The sequence below is a fragment of the Desmodus rotundus genome, chromosome 6, assembly GCF_022682495.2.
Source record: "Desmodus rotundus isolate HL8 chromosome 6, HLdesRot8A.1, whole genome shotgun sequence".
Taxonomy (NCBI): Eukaryota; Metazoa; Chordata; class Mammalia; order Chiroptera; family Phyllostomidae; genus Desmodus; species Desmodus rotundus.
The window spans coordinates 68380292-68401776 of NC_071392.1; the positions used below are offsets into that span (position 1 = coordinate 68380292).

General features: G+C 36.6%; 1 protein-coding gene across 6 annotated transcripts in view; it reads left to right on the forward strand.

The window, feature by feature from the left end:
• CPED1 (cadherin like and PC-esterase domain containing 1) overlaps positions 1–21485 on the forward strand; it is a 287821-nt gene that overhangs the window by 103810 nt on the left and 162526 nt on the right. For all 6 annotated transcript variants that reach the window (XM_053926522.2, XM_053926526.2, XM_053926527.2 and 3 more), the window contains 2 exons: positions 4189–4321; positions 5635–5803. In XM_053926522.2, the coding sequence (XP_053782497.1) occupies positions 4189–4321; positions 5635–5803 (302 nt within the window). The remainder of the gene's footprint in view (positions 1–4188; positions 4322–5634; positions 5804–21485) is intronic.

Genomic DNA, 21485 nt, shown 5'->3' on the forward strand with positions numbered 1-21485 from the left:
TATATTTGGTCTCTGATCTTCATATATGCTGGAATACTGTTGGCTGTTCGCTCTGCTCCTCAGATCAGCTAGTTATTTCCCTGGCATTGAGGGGAAGTGGACTCTGCTCCCACCTATGTTGCCGCCATCTTTCTATTTATGCGAAAACTAATTGTTAATAATTAATTAAGGCCTTTGGCCTCACTGGAAGCTTTAAAATAAGAAAATATGGGCTAAATTTAGCTTCCTGATACTAAATGCAAGACAATATTCAAACAGTTGTGAAATATAATCATATTTTCACTCTTTCTTTCCTATTATTAGCTATGGGGAAATACTAAATAAAATATGATATAAGTTTGGTGGCTAATCTTTGCTAGTACAGCTGTTCTCCAGTATTAGTCTTTGGCTGTGATGTTCATATATAATTATATGTCAAATAGAAGGGAAAAACCCCCAAGTAAATAGTTTAATACATTGAAATATTATTTTGTTCTAACTGCACATTGAACCTTCCAAAACTAGTTCATTGCTAGAACAAACATTTACTGACCACTTATTTTGTATAAGCATTGGGTTTAGTGATGTGGGGCATTCAGAAAATTCATGAGGAATCAGATGCTGGATTCTAGAATGTTCCTTGACAATGTCACATGCCCATTAAGCATTGATTGTAAAGAATCAAACTGAAAACCCATGTCTCATGGTTCAGGTTTAATCTTCCTCTTCATAAACCTGTACCATAGTCAGCAGGTTGCCTGGGCATCCAGACATTGGAAGGCACAATAAAGGCAGTCTTCAGGTATCCTTAACAAATTATTTATATTTATTCTGGGTGAGTGGTGAAGCTATAGGCTTTAAAGTTCTTTAAAATAAGCTAAGAGTAATAAATAAATAAAAGTTCATATAATATTTCATATCTGTATTTGCTATCTATTCAGTTCTCAAAGTATGGGGCAGGAAATCCCTAAAGACACATGCGGGGCCCTCCATATTTAATTACTTTCTGAAAATATTTAATAAATGTGTTAATGAATTACAAGGCCATTTGAAGACTGTTTGTATCATAGATCCTCACATCACAAATTCCTTCCAAAAGCAAAAGCTAGTTTTGACATTTTTATAGATTTCTAGGCTCTTTGTGTGTGTCCAAGAGAGAAGGGGAATGGAAATTAAGACAGGTGGATTGGACTGGTCTATCTAGAGAGCCGTTAGTAGAAATGCCAAATGAGAGATATGAGGAGTTGGGGCTGCTGACAAACCTTTGACTCAGTCAAATAAGAACCTATGGCACTTAAAGTTTCCATAACTATTTATGAAAGCTCCATAAAATGCACTTGCAGCTTTTTAAATGTATCAATGGAGCTTATTTTTAATTTTTGGCTGTAATCAAGTGGAAATGATTTTAGATGTCAGGGGACCTGTAATAACAGAGTTTTGTTTATTCATTTCTTTAAAATCATAAACGTAACCTCCCAACCTGGAATAATATAATTGAAAGTCTAATATATATGTGTACATGTATACACACACACACACACACACAAAGGGTAAAAATGACTTTACTCAATATTCAGTTCCATTGTTTGACCACAGTTTTAGAGGCCAATGTGGAAATCTGACATATTCTTTGCAATTCCTGTATTGCGTTCCTTCAAGTACACGGCATGGGCTCCTCCACTTGAACTAAACCAAGAGTGACATAAAATTGTTTACTCTTTTGACATATTTCTTGACTACTTCCTCAAAATTATTGAGCTGCTACCTGGGTGAAACACTTAATATGTCTAGTTTCTTCAAGGTCACTTCTGTTTGGGCTTCGAATTGGTGCTTTGCTTCTGGGAGGCAAAAGTAAAGGGAAATCAGAGTAAATTACACTGTTCTCATTATACAAAAAAGGCTACACATTAGCGCTTCAGGGGAGACAAAATTTTCCTTAGTAACAAATTCTAAAAAATGTCTATTTAGTGAAAAAAAAGAACACATATTGTCTTCCTGCAAATTTAATCTACAAAATTGTCTAGTGAAAAATAATTCCCTTATTTTCTTACTGAAAATCTAAAGGATTATACAAACACTTCAACTGATTCTTTAAAAAAAGCCATGACCTTAAGGACTCTTCATTTGTCACCTCCAGAAACAAGCAGTTCGAATATTTCTTTTATTAAGATGTGTTAGAACGTCATTAATAGGGAAGCTTCATAAATAGGCCATCATTTTTTTGAGAAAGATCACACTGTGCTAAATAATGAGATATGGGAATACATTGAACAGCTTGACTTCTGCTGACTTTTACTTAAGAGTGTGAAGTGTTTTAAATTAGACTATGTTAGTATTGATGAAGTGTGCACCAGGGGAAAATAATTTAAAGGCTCCGTTCCATTTTGAGAGCTAGATATATTGTATAATTTAAAAATAAAGCACCGTGACCGGGCAGTAAGGAAGTAACAACTTTCGCATGCTGTTGAAGACAGTGGAAATTGGGGCAACCTCTTTGGAAGCCGATTTAGTGATAATGTCTGTCAAATTTGCAATGCATTTACTCATTGACCTGGCAATCATACATGCAGATTAGAATTGACCCTGGATAGACTTGTAAAAGTACACCAAAACAGATGTAGAAAAGCATTCACTATAGTACTTTTGAAATAGTAAAAGGAAAGTATTATAAAAATAATCTAAATATACAACAAAAAAGGAATAGTTAAATTAAATGTATATTCATTTAACGATGCACTCTAAGCCAGTAAGAAGTACAGGGTAATTCCGTATATGCTACTATGGAAAGGACTCCAGGATGGGTTAGTAGGTGAACAAGCCAGACACAGACCACTATAATGGCTCTTGGATAACTTAAAAAGCAGAAATACAGAGGCTCCTTGACTTAGGACGGGACTACTTCCTGATACATGCATCCTAAGTTGAAAATACATTTAATACATCTAATCTGCTGAACATCACAGCTTAGCTTAGCCTACTTTAAATGTGTTCAGAACACTTACATTAACCTACAGTTGGGCAGAATCACCTAATGCTGAATACACTGTAGAGTATCCATTGTTTAGAGCAGTGGTTTCCAACCGGTGTGCTGCCAGCACTTTTAAAACATGCAATACCTGACTATTTAGTCAGAGACACTGACGTCTTCTCCCTTAGTTTGTCAAATAAAGAAAAATAACAACAACCAACACAGCAATAGCCATCTTGTGTGAATGTATCAAAATTATACCTATTTTTGTCAGATTGACAAAAAATGTATATTTTTTTTGGTGTGCCGCAGAATTTGAGTAATTAGTTTATATGTACCATGAGATGAAAGAGGTGAAAGTCTCTGGTTTAGAGTGTCGTGTGGCAGGGCTGACTTGGAGCTGCAGGTCACTGCTACTGCTCAGCATCACAGAGAAGTATGGTACCACATATCTCTAGCCTAGGAAAAGATCAAAATCCAAAACTTGAAGTATGGTTTCTCTTGAATGTGTAGTGCTTTTGTATCATAAAGTCAAAAAATCATGAGTCAGGGACCGTCTGTATCCACATGTACGGGTTTATGTAGATAATAATGATATTTATTTCAAGTTATATATTGAAGATGTTGTGCATCTTATCAACTTTCTACTTAGCTGGATGGTAAAGTGAATACTTTGGCTTTGACTTGAAGGGAGGGATCCTACATGGGGGTGAGTTGCTGGATGCTTTTCTTTTCAATAGTTTTCTCTACAATTTGATTTTTAAAATTATGTACATCTATTTTTTAAAAATACCAACATGAGTGTTTTGAAGTCACTGTTGTTGGTCTTTTATATAATGCAAAAACCCAATAAATAATACTTACAAAATAATAAAGCACTGTTGTTAGGTCACAGAGCATGACACACTCTACATGCGAAAGACTACATTGTTAGGAAATAAACTCAAGTTGTCTATGGAACATGCTCCTTGCAAACCAAGTCAGCTCCCCACATGGAGAATGCATCTCTGAGCTGTGTGGCAGATCGATCTGCCTGGTGCAGCGCACTAGGAGGCATCATGTCTACCCCCCTCTTCTGAGCAAGAAAACTTCAAATCAGATATTACACTTGCTTTCCTAGTCTGTGGTAGGAAAATATACTACAAAACAAATGTAGTTTTAACACAGCAGACTCTATTTTGGAAGCAATTTCAAAAGGAAGCAATAGAATGACTGGTTATTGCTCTTTGGAATCTTTTCAGAACTGCGACTTCTGGTGAGCCCCTCTGTGTGTTTGGACCAGAGCACACAATTCAAGCTGAGTACTTGGAGTCACCTCTCAAAAACAGTGAAGCCACAGATGTGGAAACTGTGGGCCTGGAGACATGAACAACTGTAAGTTAGTCATTTGAATTGTTATTTCCAGCATGCGTTTTAGGAGACAGCTAACAAGAGAAAAATGCTGAACAGATCTCGGGGTTTTTGCAGGTTTGAATTATTAGGTCTCTTTCATTAATTTTTGGCTCTCTCTTTTTAATAAAAAATGCCATCATTGATTTTCTTCCAGACTAATTCGAACCTCTCCTGCCATAGAATAAACATTTGGGTAAATAGGACTTTTATCTCGGAAGTTAAATTAATGTAAATTGAATTTAAAACCTTGAAAAGGTGAAACTATAAAATTTTAACTTCCATTTTATACTCAAATGACATTTCCTTAGTCTATGAATATGGCTGAAGGAATTTTCTTCCTAATTACTTTTTTTATGGTTCCCAGGATCTAAGAAAGCAACTTGGGGTACCACATTATTCAAATTATCTCTAGGGAAATGATTTTGTAAAGTAGATAAATTAAGGGATTTTAATTATCTTATCCAAGGCACAAAATACTTTTCCTCACCTAACTGTATAGTCATGAGGCAGTATTTCCACAGTTAACAGTGGTTATTGAAGAATCATATGTATCTTTTGCTTACTTAGCCTTCTCAAGTTGAAATAGAACATCTTCTCATTGATCAAAGTTAGACATTTTGAATGTAGAAACGTGGCTCAGAAAAGCAAATAGTTATACATTTTGGTACCATTTATGATGAAAGTACAGTTGCTCATCATAAAACATTAAACTAGTGTTCTCTTTTCCTTTGTAGACTAAAGTGTTTTCCCGATATTTCATTCCTTAAATTAACTCCTAATTATTTGTGATGAGGATTATTAAGTAGAAACAAACTAGTGGGGAAAATATTTTGGCATATTTTTGGCAACCTGTCCACTATCGAGAAACATAACATCTTTTCTTATCAAGAAAACAGTACAATAAAGGCAGACAAAGGCAGAGCCAGAAAATTTCAGGTATTTCACTGTTCCCTAAGCTTTCACTTGTATCACTTTTGTTATAATGGTACCATAAGTGACTAATTTAAATTTTAAAAATCTTCAAACCTTAATTTATGTACTATTTTTGTACCTTTCTTTAAAAAATATTTTGATTAAATCTGCCTGAGTGAGGAACTCATTACTTTGATCCTTTTCTCTATACCTGTACCCTCCACCCGGTAGTGATGCTGATACACAGTAAACTTGTTTAAGGAAGCTTGCACACTGAAGGCTGGGGTCCAATGAAGGATAGATGAGTGTACAAAGCTTTGTAGTGATTTACAAATTACATACCCTATGATGCGGGACACTAGCTGTGCTGTTTTATTTTTTAGGGGTCAAACAACAGTCCTTGCTCCACATGAAGCAGTCTTCAGAGCTGAAGATCTATCTGTGATTCTTAAAGCGTATGTGTTGGTGACATCCTTGACCCCTTTGCGTGCATTCATTCATTCAACTGGCACCGTCTGGGATCCACCAAAGAAGAAACGCTTCACTGTTAAGGTAAAATTTCCGTCAAGTTGATATTTCCCACAAAGTAAACCAAGGAGAAGTAAAGTGAGTTGGGCCACCTTTCTCTAACCTTTATGATGATCAAATCCCATTGAACAAAAATTGCACCATTTTATTGCTGGAAGCAGAGATTTTCATTTAACAGTTGTTGGTTCAAAAATGAACTTGAAGCAGCTTAATTCACTAGGGATAACAAAGGCTACATCTTTTTTTTTTTTTTTTGCTGAATTCATCATTATAGGTTCTTTGACCTATTACAAAGCTAGTTCTCAACTGTATTGTTTTTCTTGACTTTTCACTATTCAAGAAAAATATCATCAATGCAACAAATAAAAATAAAAATATACTAATTTTGCCCTTACAGTTTTGCTTCATTCTTAGGAACAGTACATTTCATTACAACAGTACGTAGGGAATATTTGCTGAGTGAAAAACAAAGCCCTCAGGCGGGGCCAATACAGGGGTAAGCACTAACATACAGGGTGGTGCGAAGGGTTTCAGGAAAGGACTTCATAATAACACAAAAAGTTTCGTTATAAAAGGTTACTCAGGTTAACTTAGTTAAAAAAAATTCTAGTGACAACATATTTGATAAATGTTAAGGCATTTCTGATTCTTCAGAAATAATTGTTTGTTTTTGTCCTTGTATTGTTAGGACACATACAAGGTGATTTGTCTGGTCAGAATTTCATCCCATAAACACTTAGGAAGAAAAGCCCTGAGAGGAGGAACTTCCCTCTGTTATAACCCATCACACTCAGGGTTTGAGAGAAAAAAGTGTGGGGAGGGTGAACACAATCTCACACATTTCCTCATCAAGTCCTCACCTGAGCAGATGGACTTCATGTCCTTATCAGGAAAGGAGGAGGCAGTGCGATCACAAGGGAGAGGAGGGAGGAAAATCCTTTCCTCAGCCTGTCCTCTTAAGCCTCAGCGACCACCCTCCCCGAACTCCACATGTCCCTGTCTACTGCCACCACTGGCCAGAGCCACTCAAACCAGTGCTCAGGATCCCTTTCGCACAGGTTTTTATTATGTGTCTCTTTGTTAAATTCATGCTTCAGTCTCATTTCAGCTATATTAGTTCACCATCTTGATAAACAACAACAGCAGCAGCAGCAATGGAGGCTTCCAGGTACTCCAAATAGTTTGTTAAAGTTTTACTTCTTTTGCATTTAAACACAACTTCCCCAACCATAGTAGCAATGACTGGTAGAAATGATAGGCACTTCTGTGATCGTTTTTATGGACTTCCTAATGTTATATCATGAGAAAATAAAATTCTCTGTGATTTGATTTCTTTACATTTCACGCTATATTTACTATTTTGTTTTTCATTCACATCTTTGTTGCATCTGTGGGACAGATACAAGCTACAGTTGTAGCACAGGAAAGCATGTAGTTCTTGTCATATTCATCCCCTCTTTGGGATTTGTCTTTTCAAGATCTTGCCTGATTATTCTGGATAACACTGTCACCTGCTCTCAAAGAGAAGAGGCCCTGTAGCTTCCTGGGCTAATGTGTCAGCAAACAATTATTCCTTACGAGGTCAAAGTTATACTTAATGCTACAGGTAGATTTCAGAAAACAAAGGAATATTTATTTACATGTCAACCGAAGTACTTATTGCTTCAGCCAAAACAAATAGATTATACTTATCTGTTAAATCAGTACTGCCTTCCAAACGCTGCTTTCTCTTAATATTTTTAGATATGAAAAAATACACAGAAGCAGTTCTCAGTGCTAATCTGGAAGACAGAACCAAAACCCACTGTAAAGACTCATCACATGACATCACAGTTTTATTAAATCCTGTCCTTAAATTCCACAAAACATAACGTGTGTGTGCACTGAATCATGGATTCGAAGGCTAAATTACGTAGTTAAATCGGTGGTGATTTATGCGCTCTGCAGTGAGGCAAGCCCTCTAAACTGGTTATCTGCGCCCATTTATAGAGTATCCTGGCAGCTAACGGTGGTCTGAAAGTAATAACAGATATAACTATGAGCTCATTTATTTCCAATTAGGTCTGCTGCTAGATACTTTATCTGCTAAAGCTTTGGAGAGAGCTGAAAAATATCAAGGAAAGGAAATTTGAGAAATAATGGACAGTAGAAATTTGTAAACTATATTTATAAACTAAGTTTTTCTATAATTCTCTTCTATAAAATAAAAATAATTTAAAATTTAAGTGTTAGATATTTCCAATGGATTTCAAATTTAAAAGGGGGAGGAAGATGGAAAAGAGGAAAAAATTAATAGCAAATGAAACATTTGCTTACTATATCATTTACAATCTATATCATTTATAATACAATCTAAGTGATAATTTTATTAAAATTTTTCTTCCTCTAAAAAGTTCCCAACTAAATTATAAAACACTTCAGTTATATCTATGAATTTATAACTCTTTCATAACCATTCTTGCTATACCTTTTGGTCAAATGCATTCATGGCTATCTTACACAGGTCACATAGATTAATTGCAAGAAATGTCATAAATTGAAATTTGGCTCTTGGAGTAAAAAGTGGCAGGCCATCCCTTCATCCATTGTAAAATTATCCAGTAGAGAGGAAACTCTCATATCTGTGACTAGTTTTTGACATCTGAAGATTCTTTATACCTGTGATCATAGCTGACTGCTTTGATGAAAATGTATTGCTGGAGTGATTTGTGACTTTTGACAGGAAGAACTGTGAAAAGCCTTATTCTATCTAGTTGAGACATAAATGAATTCATAGTATGATCAGCCAGCCCACACTGAAAGATGTTCATTTGATGATATTCAGTGTTCAAAAGTTATATGAAGCTGATTCCTTGAATGTAGTCAGCTCTCAATAAATGTGTCTTGGATTGAGTTCAGTTGAAGATCATTTTAAAAAATTTAACTATGTGAATAACTTGCCAAAATCTGTTTATTTTTTTAAAGATTTTATTTATTTATTTTTAGAGAAAGGGATAGGGAGGGAGAGAGAAAGGGAGAGAAACATCGATGTCTGGTTGCCTCTTGCACACCCTCCACTGGGGACCTGGCCAGCAACCCAGGCATGTGCCCTAGACTGGGGATAACCGGCGACACCAGACAGGGTGCCCAAGTCTGTTTAATACCTGTCTAACCCAGTCTCTGTATTTTACAATGATCTTCCAATGTTTTTTTCAGTAAATGCATTAGAAAGACATCATAATCTGAATGTCTTGGCAGGGCCACTTTGACAGAAAGGGGGAGATGTGAGCTAATGCAGCCTTTTCTCCACTTGGTATCTGTGAGAATCTTCTCCATTGGGAGCCCAAGTTAAAGCAAGCTCTTGCTCAGTCTGGGGCTCTAAATCATCAGCTGTCTACCACCACTGCATTGGCCTTTGGGGGACCATTCTTCCATTTCTGGCGCCTATATTGCCGCTCACATCGGTGTGATCAGCAAAAGTGCACAGAGGAGAGTGAACCTTGGCAAAGCAGGGAATGTTATTTACAAGGACCCTTTTTAAAGAGTGTGTATATCTCCTATTCAGTTTTGGAAACATGATGTGTCGCAGGGATGAAGTTAGCTTCATTTGTCGTCAATATTTCTGCAGTGCCTTTCATCACGTCAGGTGAGATAGCTCATATATTCCCAGGGTAAAAATGAGTAATGTCTTTGGAAGCAAGTATAAAGTTACAGTATGGTTTTCAACCTTAGAAAGTGTTCTCCCAATCTTCCTTTTTACATCTAAAGCTGCGGACCGTGGAACAGACCTTATAAAAGATGTTTTCACTGAGCATCTGGCCCTTCTGCAGGCCAGCGAGATTTATATCAGACATAGAAAGAGTGTGAATAAAAGCCTGCTCCTGGGAGTTTGTATAATGACTTGATGTATCACTTAATCTACTCGTGGATTAAATTTAAAAATTGCACCAGGGTGTTCATTTTAAAGCATGACTTTATACAAAGAGAAATTATAGATAACAGCACAAAATTAAATAAATAAACAGGTGGGTAAAACTGTCTTAGAGTAATAATCAGAATAATAATTGCAAAAAAGCAGTTACCTGATCAGCCCAGATTGGACTTAAAGATTATTTTAGATATATGTTTGCTCTATAAAAATGATAACTGGTTTGCAACTGCACGTGATTTTAAGGTGCACCCCATCAATGCGGAATAAATTTATACTGTTAATAGGATATTTGTGTCCTGTTTTGAAAAATTTTATTCATTCATTCATTTTATTCATTCCCAACTTTGTTCCATAAAAGGTTTGTCAGGTAATTTTGTGCATTTATTAAATACTGAAAATACTAAATCCTATTAGTTTTAATACCGAGCATCAATTGTTATCTTAAATAGGGGGAAAATTATTCATTAATTGTGGTCATGTTTATTTGATAAAAAAAGCAACCATTTAAACACGTGACCCTTAGGTCCAGAACAACAGGCAACACATCCGTGTCCCAGAGCCTCACAGACGCCTGGCACAGCAGCCCCTTGGCCGTGTTTACAGTGCATGTTTGTCTCTCACTGCAACTTTTATTAAAGATGCCTTGTTAATTATAACATACTAAAAACTTCCATCTTGGAAAAATATGATTTAAGAATATGTTCTGTAAAAAAAGATGTGTGAATTCAAATATATCTTTTCTGAATTAATGTACTGAGATGATACATATATGTAAATATAATTAACTGAAATGTCTGTACTATATATTATATGTATATATACATATATATATGTGTGTGTGTTACAGTGACAACATAAGGTAAAACTTAACTCTAATAAATAAACTTGCTAATTATTATTCCCATCATTATTTTAAAAATGATTTCCTTTACTACTGGAAAACTGATGGGCAATTGTCAATTATATATCCAGAAAAATGAAAGTTAGCTAATATTCCAGATTTTCTGAAAGTGTGAAATCAGGAGAGGTAAGGGAATTCCTTTAGGGTGCTTTAAAGATGGGAAAGGAGATTCCTCAGTGGTATCTTGAAAGTTAGAATGTGTATTTCCCTCGTCCTTTGCTCAACACTTTTCACCTGTCCAAAGCCCGCTTCTCCTTTGCATCATCTAAAGGATACCCTTGCGGGGATGAGGAAATGTCCCAGTTGAGGAATTGCCAAGAGCAAATGTTATCTTTTCCAAACTGGAGCCTAGGAGTTGATGGCCTATGGATGTCATCGAAACTCTTATAAATTAGTCTATGAAGGCTTTTTCTCTTTCTGCCATTGTCCAGTACAGAAGTGTTGCTTGATTTCCATTACATCTCACTGAACATGTTTATAAAATAAACAAGTGTTTAGAGTAAAAGAAGTAGTATAAACAACGTTTCAAACACTTTGTGTCCACACAGAATGGCATCATCTTGATGTTTTAGTTTCTCGTTGTTTTTTTTAAATTATAGTGTATTGATTATGCTATTACTGTCTCATTTTTCCCTTTGTCCTCCTCTGTCCAGAACCCCCATTTCCTCCAGCATTCCCTCCATTTAATTCATGTCCATGGGTCATATATATAAGTTCTTCTCTATTTCCTATACTATTCTTAACTCCCCCCTGTCTGTTTTGTGCCTATCATTTATGCTTCTTATTCCTGTATCTTTTCCTTCCTTCTCCCCTTTTCCCCTCTCCACTGATAACCCTCCATGTGATCTCCATTTCCATGATTCTCTTTCTATTCTAGTTGTTTGCTTAGGGGTTTTTTTGTTTGTTTCTTTTTTTGTTTTTAGGTTCAGTTATTGATAGTTGTGAGTTTGTTGTCATTTCACTGTTTATAGTTTTGATCTTCTTCTTTTTCTTAGATAAGTCCCTTTAACATTTCATATAATAAGGACTTGGTGATGATGAACTTCTTTAACTTGACCTTATCTGGGAACCATTTTAGCTGCCCTTCCATTCTAAACGATAGCTTTGCTGGAGAGAGTAATCTTGGATGTAGGTCCTTGCTTGTCATGACTTTGAATACTTCTTGCCATTACCTTCTTTCCTGTAAAGTTTTTTTTGAGAAATTAGCTGATAGTCTTATGGGAACTCCTTTGTAGGTAACTCTGTGCTTTTCTCTTGCTGCTTTTAATACTTTTTCTTTAACCTTTGGCATTTTAATTATGATGTGTCTTGGTGTGGCCCTCTTCGGGTCCATCTTATTTGGGACTCTCTGAGTTTCCTGGACTTCTGTGTCTATTTCTTTTGCCAAATTGGGGAAGTTTTCTCTCATTATTTTTTCAAATAAGTTTTCAATTTCTTGCTTTTCCTCTTTTCCTTCTGAGTTTCTCATTATTTTTTTTTTGATAGATGAGCTTGCTAAACTAGAAAGATGTTCAAAGACAGAGCAGCTGTAATCTCTTCTTTCACTACCCTCCAAACAATAAAGAATTGTTAAGATGGAGCTTGGGGTAATGGGATCATAAATCAAGGCAAAAACTTCCTGCAAACTTCCTGAGTTTTTCCACTTCTGTGCAGGCACATAGAGAGTTACTGAATTTAATTTTATAAATCTTGATTCCTGGACTTTGACAACAAGGCTCACCAGAGTTCTCCGTCACTGTGGTAATGGTAAATATTTTCTGAGGACCGGAGAATATGTTAGGAGAAAAATATCAGATAAAGTCAGCAAAGAATCAGGAGAACAAAAAAGAAGAAACATTTATTTGCCTAAATATGTTTAAAATCCTTGAGAAAGGAGACTAAGTTTATCTTTTATTTGAAAAGGAAACAAACCTTCAGTGCCTGACATAATACCTAGTATTCAGCAGATGTGGTGAAGGAGGTGGCTAGGAATAGAGACTCCACCCATCAAATTGCTGAAAAGAATAATTAGGAATAAAAATAACTCCTTTATAAAGTAGTATGTGAATGCAAAGTATAATAACAGTAAAAACTATGGAAGGAATGTCTCCAAAAAATCATAACTTTAATGCTTAAGTTTATTAAAAATGTATACCCAGTGAAAAAGACAGATGATATTTACAGGTTTTTTTCAGATATAGAAACAAAACAATTTTCCCTTAGTACATTTTAAATCTTATTATCATCATTTTAAACATTTCTATTAAAATTTTCCTTTATTCTTGGAGATATATTCAGCAACTGTGAAAAATTCTAAGTATAAGATATTTGTAACTGTGCCAACAAAGTAAAAATTGATTTGTAGGCTAAAAGAAGACAGACTTTTGCTCCCTTCAGAAGAAAATCTGCCTTGCATTTGTCTTATGTGATTTATGCATTGCAAATTTAAAGTGAAATACAGGCTTTTCCCTCCCATATAGTTAAAGGTGTCTTCAAATTTGAAAGAAATAGCCTGGAGACCTGCAAAGCTATGAGATAAAAATAAAAACGCTGTATTGCCCCCAAGTGGTTCTTTTAGGCACTGCACTAATAGCCTGACTTGTTCATCCCACGGTGAAAGGAAAACAGACAAAAATGTTTAGACAGCAGAGCTTTGACCTTTTTCTTTCATTGGATTATACATATTTGTTTTTTCAATGTTACTTGATTATTCATGCATGCTTTAGGAAGGCTGTATTGCTAAGTAGAGATTCTGAATGGTGATAAATCTTCAGTGCAATTTAAATGGCCTAGGCCACAAAATTATTTAGAATGTTTTCAGCATTTGTCAGTCATTGGACATTGTTTTTATATTTAAAACAATTTTGTGATATATCGAGTTTATTAAAGTATTGTAAAGTTAGCACTAGGATTTTAGACTTAGCATCTGAAAATACACTACTTTTATCCGTTGTCTTTTGTGTGTATTTCTATTTCATTTCAACCTGAGCCTCAGACCACCTATTAACCTGGAATTCCTTTGAATTATCTAGTGTCCTAATATCATGATGTGGAACTGAAATTTCTCTGAGTGCTGCTAAAACAAAGATGGATTCTTTCTCGGGATCCACACACATGCATCGTGCTGCATTCTATATCCGCTGTTATATGCAGATAGATTTCAGTGCTTTTGTTAATGCTATCTCTGTGGGGCAGCTGCCCATAGGCAGTGATTCTTTGACTTCTCACTTACTGATATGCAGCATCCCCACCCCACTACCCCATCCGCTTTGTCTCATAACAGCTTGTCCTCTCATCCCCCTGCCGCACTTAACAAAACCTGTTCTTAGAAGCTCTATGAAGCAAGTATTTAATATTCAGAGAAAGAGATTGCAGACAGGAGAAGAAATCCAGGTCCCCCTGTATTTATGCAGGGGTGGGAAAAATAGGTTGCAGTTGTTTGTATGGAAGATAATATAATAATTAACAAATAATAGTCAAAATAAACTGTATGTTTCACATACTCACAACTGTGAACCTACTTTTGCCCACCCCTGTATATACTCTTGTTGTGTGGCTCCCCCTTAAATCAGCTTTTCCAAGCCTAGTGTCTAGTCTTCCAGAATCCAATAGTTCCAGGTACCACAGCCTTCTCTCCCTGCTTAAAAAAGTACTGTACCCAAATGATTTCTACTGGAAATTTTATTTCTACTTAAAAAGTATGAGATTTCTTCCGTGTGCTTGATTACCCAAATCATCCACATAAATAATATGTATTAGAATCACATTACTCTAATTCAGAAGTCACAGAAGAAAAACATTATGCTAAGGAAAAATATTTCATTTTCATGCTTGCAAAGAGTTACTGTTAAAGTGAAAAGAAATGTGATTTAAAAATATAAATAGGACAATGATGATATCCTTTCAATCTGAGTGATAAGCAAATATCCGATTGTACTTTTACTCTAACAGAGAGAGAAATAAACCACTAACACTGGACCTATTGTGTGGGATCTAGAAGATTAAAAAGAAAAATCCCAAGGCAAGGCTTCTAGGGGCCTTGGGATAGATGTCCCATGGGGAAGTCCTCATACCAGCTGTCTGACCTCAGGCAAGTCTTTCAACCTCTCTGAACTTCTTTTTCTATCTGTAAAATAGGAATAATTTCCGATGGGTTAAATTAGGTTTTTCATTCCTTCTACACATATTGACTGGGTAGTTTCCTTATGCTACATATTGTATTAGGTTCCAGTGACATAGTAATAAACAAGACAAAGTCTATGCTTTTGTGGAGTTTGTATGGAATTATAGATGAGATAGAGATAAAGAACTAATTATATGTATATAAAGAAATACAGACAATTACAAATGTTTAAATACATATAGCTAAGAAAGAAATGAATGAGGGCGATGTGTGAAAAGTAACCGGATTGCCCACTTCGTGAGAGGCAGAGGGATCTTCCCGACTAGAAGACATACGAATTGTAATTCATGGATGAGACTAAGGGTCATATGAAGAGTTTGTGGAGAAACATTCCTTGCAGATGGACAATTCCAACATCCTGAGGCAGGAGAGCCCTTGCAGGTTCACAGAACGTCAGTAGCACTGAAGGTGTGTCCTGCTGAACAAAAGGAGAGTGGTGGAGAGGAGGTAGGAGAGAAAGGTGATAGCAAATCACACAGAGCTGAGAGGCACGTATGGAATTCGGAAACATCTTCCTTTGGGCAGAGACACTCTACTGCAAGACAGTGAACAGGGGAATGGTATTTGATTGACCTTTTCAAGCCCACTCTGCAGCTGTGGGGAGGACAGATTGAAGGGGATTGTTAGCGGAAGCAGATAATTAGTTCCAGGCCTGTTCAGGTGACCATGTGAAGAGGATGGTGGCTTGCACTACTTAGTGGGATATCATTTGAAGAGGGAGATAAGTGGATACCTTTTGGAGGTAGACACAAATTGGTGATGAGTTCAGAAGGCAGGCAGATGAAGATGGCTCAAATATGATTCTTCAGCCTTTATTAGAATGGTGGTTCCATTCGCTGAGATAGGTCAGATGGAAGGGAGTGGGACAGTGTGGAGGGGGACGGGCTCCGGATCTCACAGCAACTTACCCATTTATGCCGTTGGGTTACCAGACCAGATCTGGCCCCGCAGTAGGTCTGCCTCCAGCCGGCCTGTAGTGCGTGGGTTCTTGACTTTGTGCAGGCAAGATTTCACAGCACGAGCCCAGGTGATTTTGAGAGTGTATTTATTAAAGCTGGGGTCAGTGAAATAAAGGAAGAACTTGGAGTAGAAGAAGTAACAGGAGAGAGCCTAAGTAACGTTGCTTTGGCTCACTGACAAGCAGAAGTCACAGTGACAGAAGTGAGCCGAGGCGGGGCTGCTGTCAGCTCACTGGGAAATCAGAGTCAAGGGGGCCTTGGAGACAGGTTCAGGGGGTCAGCCTGGGGCGAGCTGCCATTGTCCACTGCTCCCCTGGATGCAATCTCGTGGGGACTCTTAGAGTTGAGGAGACAGAGAAGAGAGATACAAGGCATCAATGTGCTAGAAAGAGCACACTGGATTCATGGTCTTGAGGCTTTTTATCTTTCTTTGGCCAGTGGGAATCCTAGGGGATGTCTCAGGGGAAGGTCTTAACAGAATATTCATTAGCTTTCCAGGTGTGTTCTTTGATATGTTGATCCATTAAAATGTATGTAGAGTGGGGTCAGGGTTATTTTCTGGTTAATTTTACTTTCAAGAACATCATTAAGAGGATCCTGGATAGCCCTGGCCAGGTGGCTCAGTTGGTTGGAGCATCGTCCAGTACACCAAAGGTTGTTGGTTCAATTCCTGTTTGGGGTGTGTATGGGAGGCAACCTATCAGTGTTTCTCTCTCACCTCTCTCTCCCCCTCCCCCATCCCCCCACACTCACCCCTTCTCTTTCCTCTCTGTCTAAAAACAATAAACATATCCTTAAGTGAGAATTATAAAAAAAAAAAAAGAAAGGAACTGGGGCCAAGCATGGTCTGCTCTAGGACAATCTGAAATGTGTAAAGCATTTGCTCCTGTGTCCTTGGTTAGGGAAGATAAGACCTGTAATTCATTAGCTGGCTGTAAATTGCTCAAATTGTTTGGCCTTGTTTAATTATTTTGTCCCAGTTTCCCTTATCCCACTGTCCAAGAAATTTCCCTCGCTTCTTTCTATCTTGCCACAGTTCCTATCCACATGCTTGGTCCTTAGGCCTCCTGTGCTCCGTACCCTACCGGAGGGTTCTTCATAGAAAACCTCTGCCTTGGGAATTTGATGTTTCTTTACCCATTCACTTTCTTTCCTTGCCTTTCTCCTCCCCATCCTCCTTTCCCTCACGCCATTTCCAAAAGAGGTATTACATCACTTCTAAATAATAGAAGAATAAATAGTTGCTCTCACTTCCTAATGTGATGAGACATGTCCCACGGGCCCAGGAAGAATGACATGATTTGAACTGAGCTTCACAAAGATGACTCTGGCAGCAATCAAAGAGAAAGTGGTTGGGGGCAGGAAAATCAGAAGTCAGTAGTGAAGACCACAATGAGAAGACATTTGTTTGGGCTACATAGCATTATATTTAATTAGAACACTAAATCATGAACTTTTCAATTATGCACAACAGTTAAATGCCCATTTGAAGTGCCCCATATGAAAGAATGAGTTTTGTTTGGACACTGGTGAGAGAGAGGTATAAGGTAAGTAATATGAGAGAGGTGTAGGGCAATAGAGAGTGTTGTAATAAATCTATGGATTCTGCAGACTGTAGCACTACAGCTTCATAAGTTAGGGCAAATTGTGATATCATTTTCTTTACTGTACAGCCAGAACCCATTATTTTTATAATGAATACATTTCCTTTTCTTTTGTGATTGACCATGAAACTGAATGAGACCTAAAAGAGATACCCTGCATAAAATATCCAGTACATAAATGAAAAATATTTTCTCTTTTTACTTCCTTACTCACTTGAGAATATAGAGAGATCAGATAGGTATCTTTCTGTCAAATGCATCCCTGTTTGCACGTTCTTGTACTGCCTGTTAAAAATATTTGTAGATTTCAATGTCATTTTATATTCAAGACAGTAACAGATGGAAAGTTTTCAAAACAAGCTGTCAGAACTTATTTTTTTGAAGGCTTAAAGAATGCATATGTTTTAACTTTAATGGAAATCATTTTGACCTGCTTGAACAATAATGTTCATATAAAGAAAATTAGTAGCCATGTACGTGCAGAGTCCAATAATAAAATCTCTGCAACTTTAACCTTTTCTCTTTATTGTTCAATCTCTCTACTCCTTCGTAAGTCACTGAAAGATTTCCCAACAGGTAATAAAGGTAGCCTGACAGTTCTCTTAGAAGGTTGAATATAATGCAATCAGGGTACTTCCATTCAAAGCAATAATTACATTTTTGTGCTATTCACAGCCTTTTGTATTTCTGTACCTTGCCTCTGATCAATTATCTGATGAATTACATGTGGAAAACTTAAAAATTTCAACTATAAAAGTTATTAAATCACATATAATTTCCAAATTTAATGTTTGCTTTAAAGCTTAGGGTTGTTAATAAGTACAAATGAATAAAATTATTCATGTCACTGGAAGCATAAAACTTATTTAAATATTAAGAGTTTTGATCTGATTCCAGGGAGTGAGTAAAAAGTATCCAAATGTAGGTTCAGCCAATTAATTCAGTTTTTTTTTTCATGGTTTACCCTAAAGGAAGCCAATTTTCCATGAGCTAAAACAAATGATGAGAATATTTATGTTCTTAAATCATTTGACTTAACACAAAATTTGTTCTTGATCCAGGCTATTTAAGTTACAAAAAATATTCTTAGTTTTTCCAAAAGGTAATTAGGCTACATAAATGCTCAAGTTGTTGAATTCATATTTTAGATACACTTCAAAATTGTAACAGTTTCAAACATATTTTTCATAAAACTGAAAACAGATGATTAAATCTTCTGTATTTCAGGGTCTATCCATTTTCCTGAACTAGCTCAATCCAAGGCACAATGGCGGAAGTAACACTGGGGCTTTGCTGCCAAGCTTACAGGCTTCCGCAGGTGTACTGGTCACCTCCTGGCTGCAGAACCTTAGGCACGTTACTTGTGTTCTAATGGAAGACTCAGATTCTTCTGTATAAAATGGGGATGACGAGTATCAAGCTGAGCATTGCTATGAATATGAACAAAACAGTGCATGAGGAGTGCATGGTGTCTGGCAAATGGTGTCAGCTTAACTAAGGTTAATGATTATTAAGTGCAACACAGAATTATACCCAAATACCACGTGTGCACTAAGTGAAACCTTACATCAGTACTTAAGCTTGTTATTTAGTCATTTTTTCCCTTTCTCAAATATTTTTTCTTCTCTTTATAAATATCAGATTTTTTTTCATAAAGCATGTCCCTTTAAAACACCGAGGAGACTTCTCCCTAGAGTCCTCAATATTCAGTAGAACCTTATCTTGCACAGCCCTCTGACACGTGGCAGCTGTGTTCCTTGGGCCACACACATCCAGAGCCGTGATCCTCAAGCAAGGTGTCCGTGCCTCTGGGGATCCATAAAGGCTCTCTAAGGGATTCACAAGCACTTGGATAGTTTTGAGATTTATTGCTCATAACTTCATCTTTGATGTTTATACCTTGCTAAAATTTGATCTCACTGGGTGGCACCTCTCAAGCAGGTTCTCCTTTCCCATCCCGTTCCTAGAATCCCCTCTACTCTTTGAAAGAAAGAGCAGCTCTCATCTCTCCATAATGTGATGATGAAGACTGCTCCAGGGTGAAAATCTATGCAAACAAAAAACAACCCCAAAACAGACTAATTTAATTATGATCTTTGTTAGACAAAATGAAGGATGTTAAGCACTAAGTAATAATTCCTTCACTGCTCAGATTGTTTTCAGTCTTTAACAAAAGTAAATATTTCATGATAAATCACTGTGTGTTTTTCATATATTTTGGAGAGAGTTCACAGAATTAAATCTGTTGCTATAACTAAACTCTTCTATCTGTTACTATGTATTTATGTGAACAAGTTTTGTATGCTCACATTAAAAATACTGATACTGAACCCTTCTCATTTTAGTAATAGGTAATATTCTCTCAATGGACATACAAAACAATTGAATAAAAAATCATATTAATGTTAGGGGTGCATTTTCAATGCAATTTTTAAAATTTATTTATCGATTTTATTGTATTTTTTCAATTACCATTTACCCCCCTTATACCCTCTTCCCCCTGCAATCACCACACTGGTGTCCATGTCCATGAGTCCTTTGCCCTTTTTGCTTGATCCCTCCACTCCCTAACCCCACCTCCCCTGCCATAGCTGTCAACTTGCTCTCCATCTATGAGTCTCTCCCCATGTTCCTTGTTAGTTTAGTTTGTTCATTAGATTCCACATATGAGTTAAATCATATGGTATTTGTCTTTCTCTGACTGGCTTATTTCACTTAGCATAATGTTATCCAGGTCCATCCAAACTGTCACAAAGAGTAAAATTTTCTTCTTTTTTTACTTCTAGGAGGTATTCCATCATGAAAATGTTCCTTAGTTGCTTTATCCACTCATCTACTGATGGACATCTGGGCTGTTTCCATATCTTGGGGATTGTAAATAATGCTGCAATGAACACAGGGGTGCTTATGTTCTTTCAGATTAGTGTTTTGAGTTCCTTTGGATATATTCCCAAAAGTAGGATTGCTTGGTCAAAAGGCAGATCCATTTTAAATTTTTGAGGAATCTCCATACTGCTTTCCACAGTGGCTGCACCAATCTGCTTTCCCACCGACAATGCAAAAGGGTTCCCCTTTCTCCATACCCTCACCAGCACTTGTTTATTTATTGATCTTATAGAGAAAAAGGAAGGGGGGGGAGAAAGAGAGAAAGAGAGAGAGAGGACTTGTTGTTCCACTTATTTATGCACTGATTGGTTGATTTTTATATGTGCCCTGACCCAGGATCAAACTTGCAACCTTGGCCTGTTGGGACAAAGCTCTAACCAACTGAGCTACCTGGTCAGGACTCAATACAATTTTACTTGTTTATTCTAGTAATTATTTAATAAGATTTGTAACACATTTCTATTGTTTCAACCAATTGTATACAATCAATAACTATAATCTTGACATTTTTTGGAAGAAAAAACTTAGAACCATATGATAACTGAAATTTTAAAAACTCATTTATTAACATGTTTTTCTTAATGAGAATTATAGAGTGATCAAAGTTTTTCATATATTAAATATATTACATTAAGGTACAACTCTGAGGCATTCAGGTTCCTTCAGGTGCATTTCAAGAGTTCTACAAGAGCCTGGTGAGAGATTGGTTCAGTCAGTTAGAGAGATCCCAGCTGAGTTCGTAAAAGGCAGAATAATAACATTAGTCAAGAACAGGACATGTATTAGAAATAGGTAGATGTGTATGCATCCTTGTTTCCCCTTTAATTTGGACTAAGAACATAGAATCTTGGATTTTATGTGTTTAACTGAGTGCCTTTAGTTCTACGCATTGATAAAATTAAGGGTGAGCTCTCATGTTATTTCCTTTTGCATATTGACTATTACCTGAAATGATCATTCTCTGGACTTTGTTTGGCTTCTCTTCTGGATCATTCTTTTCAACATGCAATCTACCTGACTTGATATTTCTAATCTGAAACAAATGCACAAATAGTTCAGGGTCAAAAGACTGTCGGTAAAACAGTGACTAAGAGGAGATGGGGCAGAGATGGAGATTTCACTATTTTCAGGAGCTGAGAAATGAAGTGAAGGAGAGGTATTTTTTATTGTTTCCTTTGCAAAATTTCTAACCCTGAAAGAAGTGTTTCTTTGGACTTTGGTGATACAAAATTAGCACGTGTTTAAACATGGTTGTTGGAAGGAGTAAGGCTGTAAAAAGTGCAA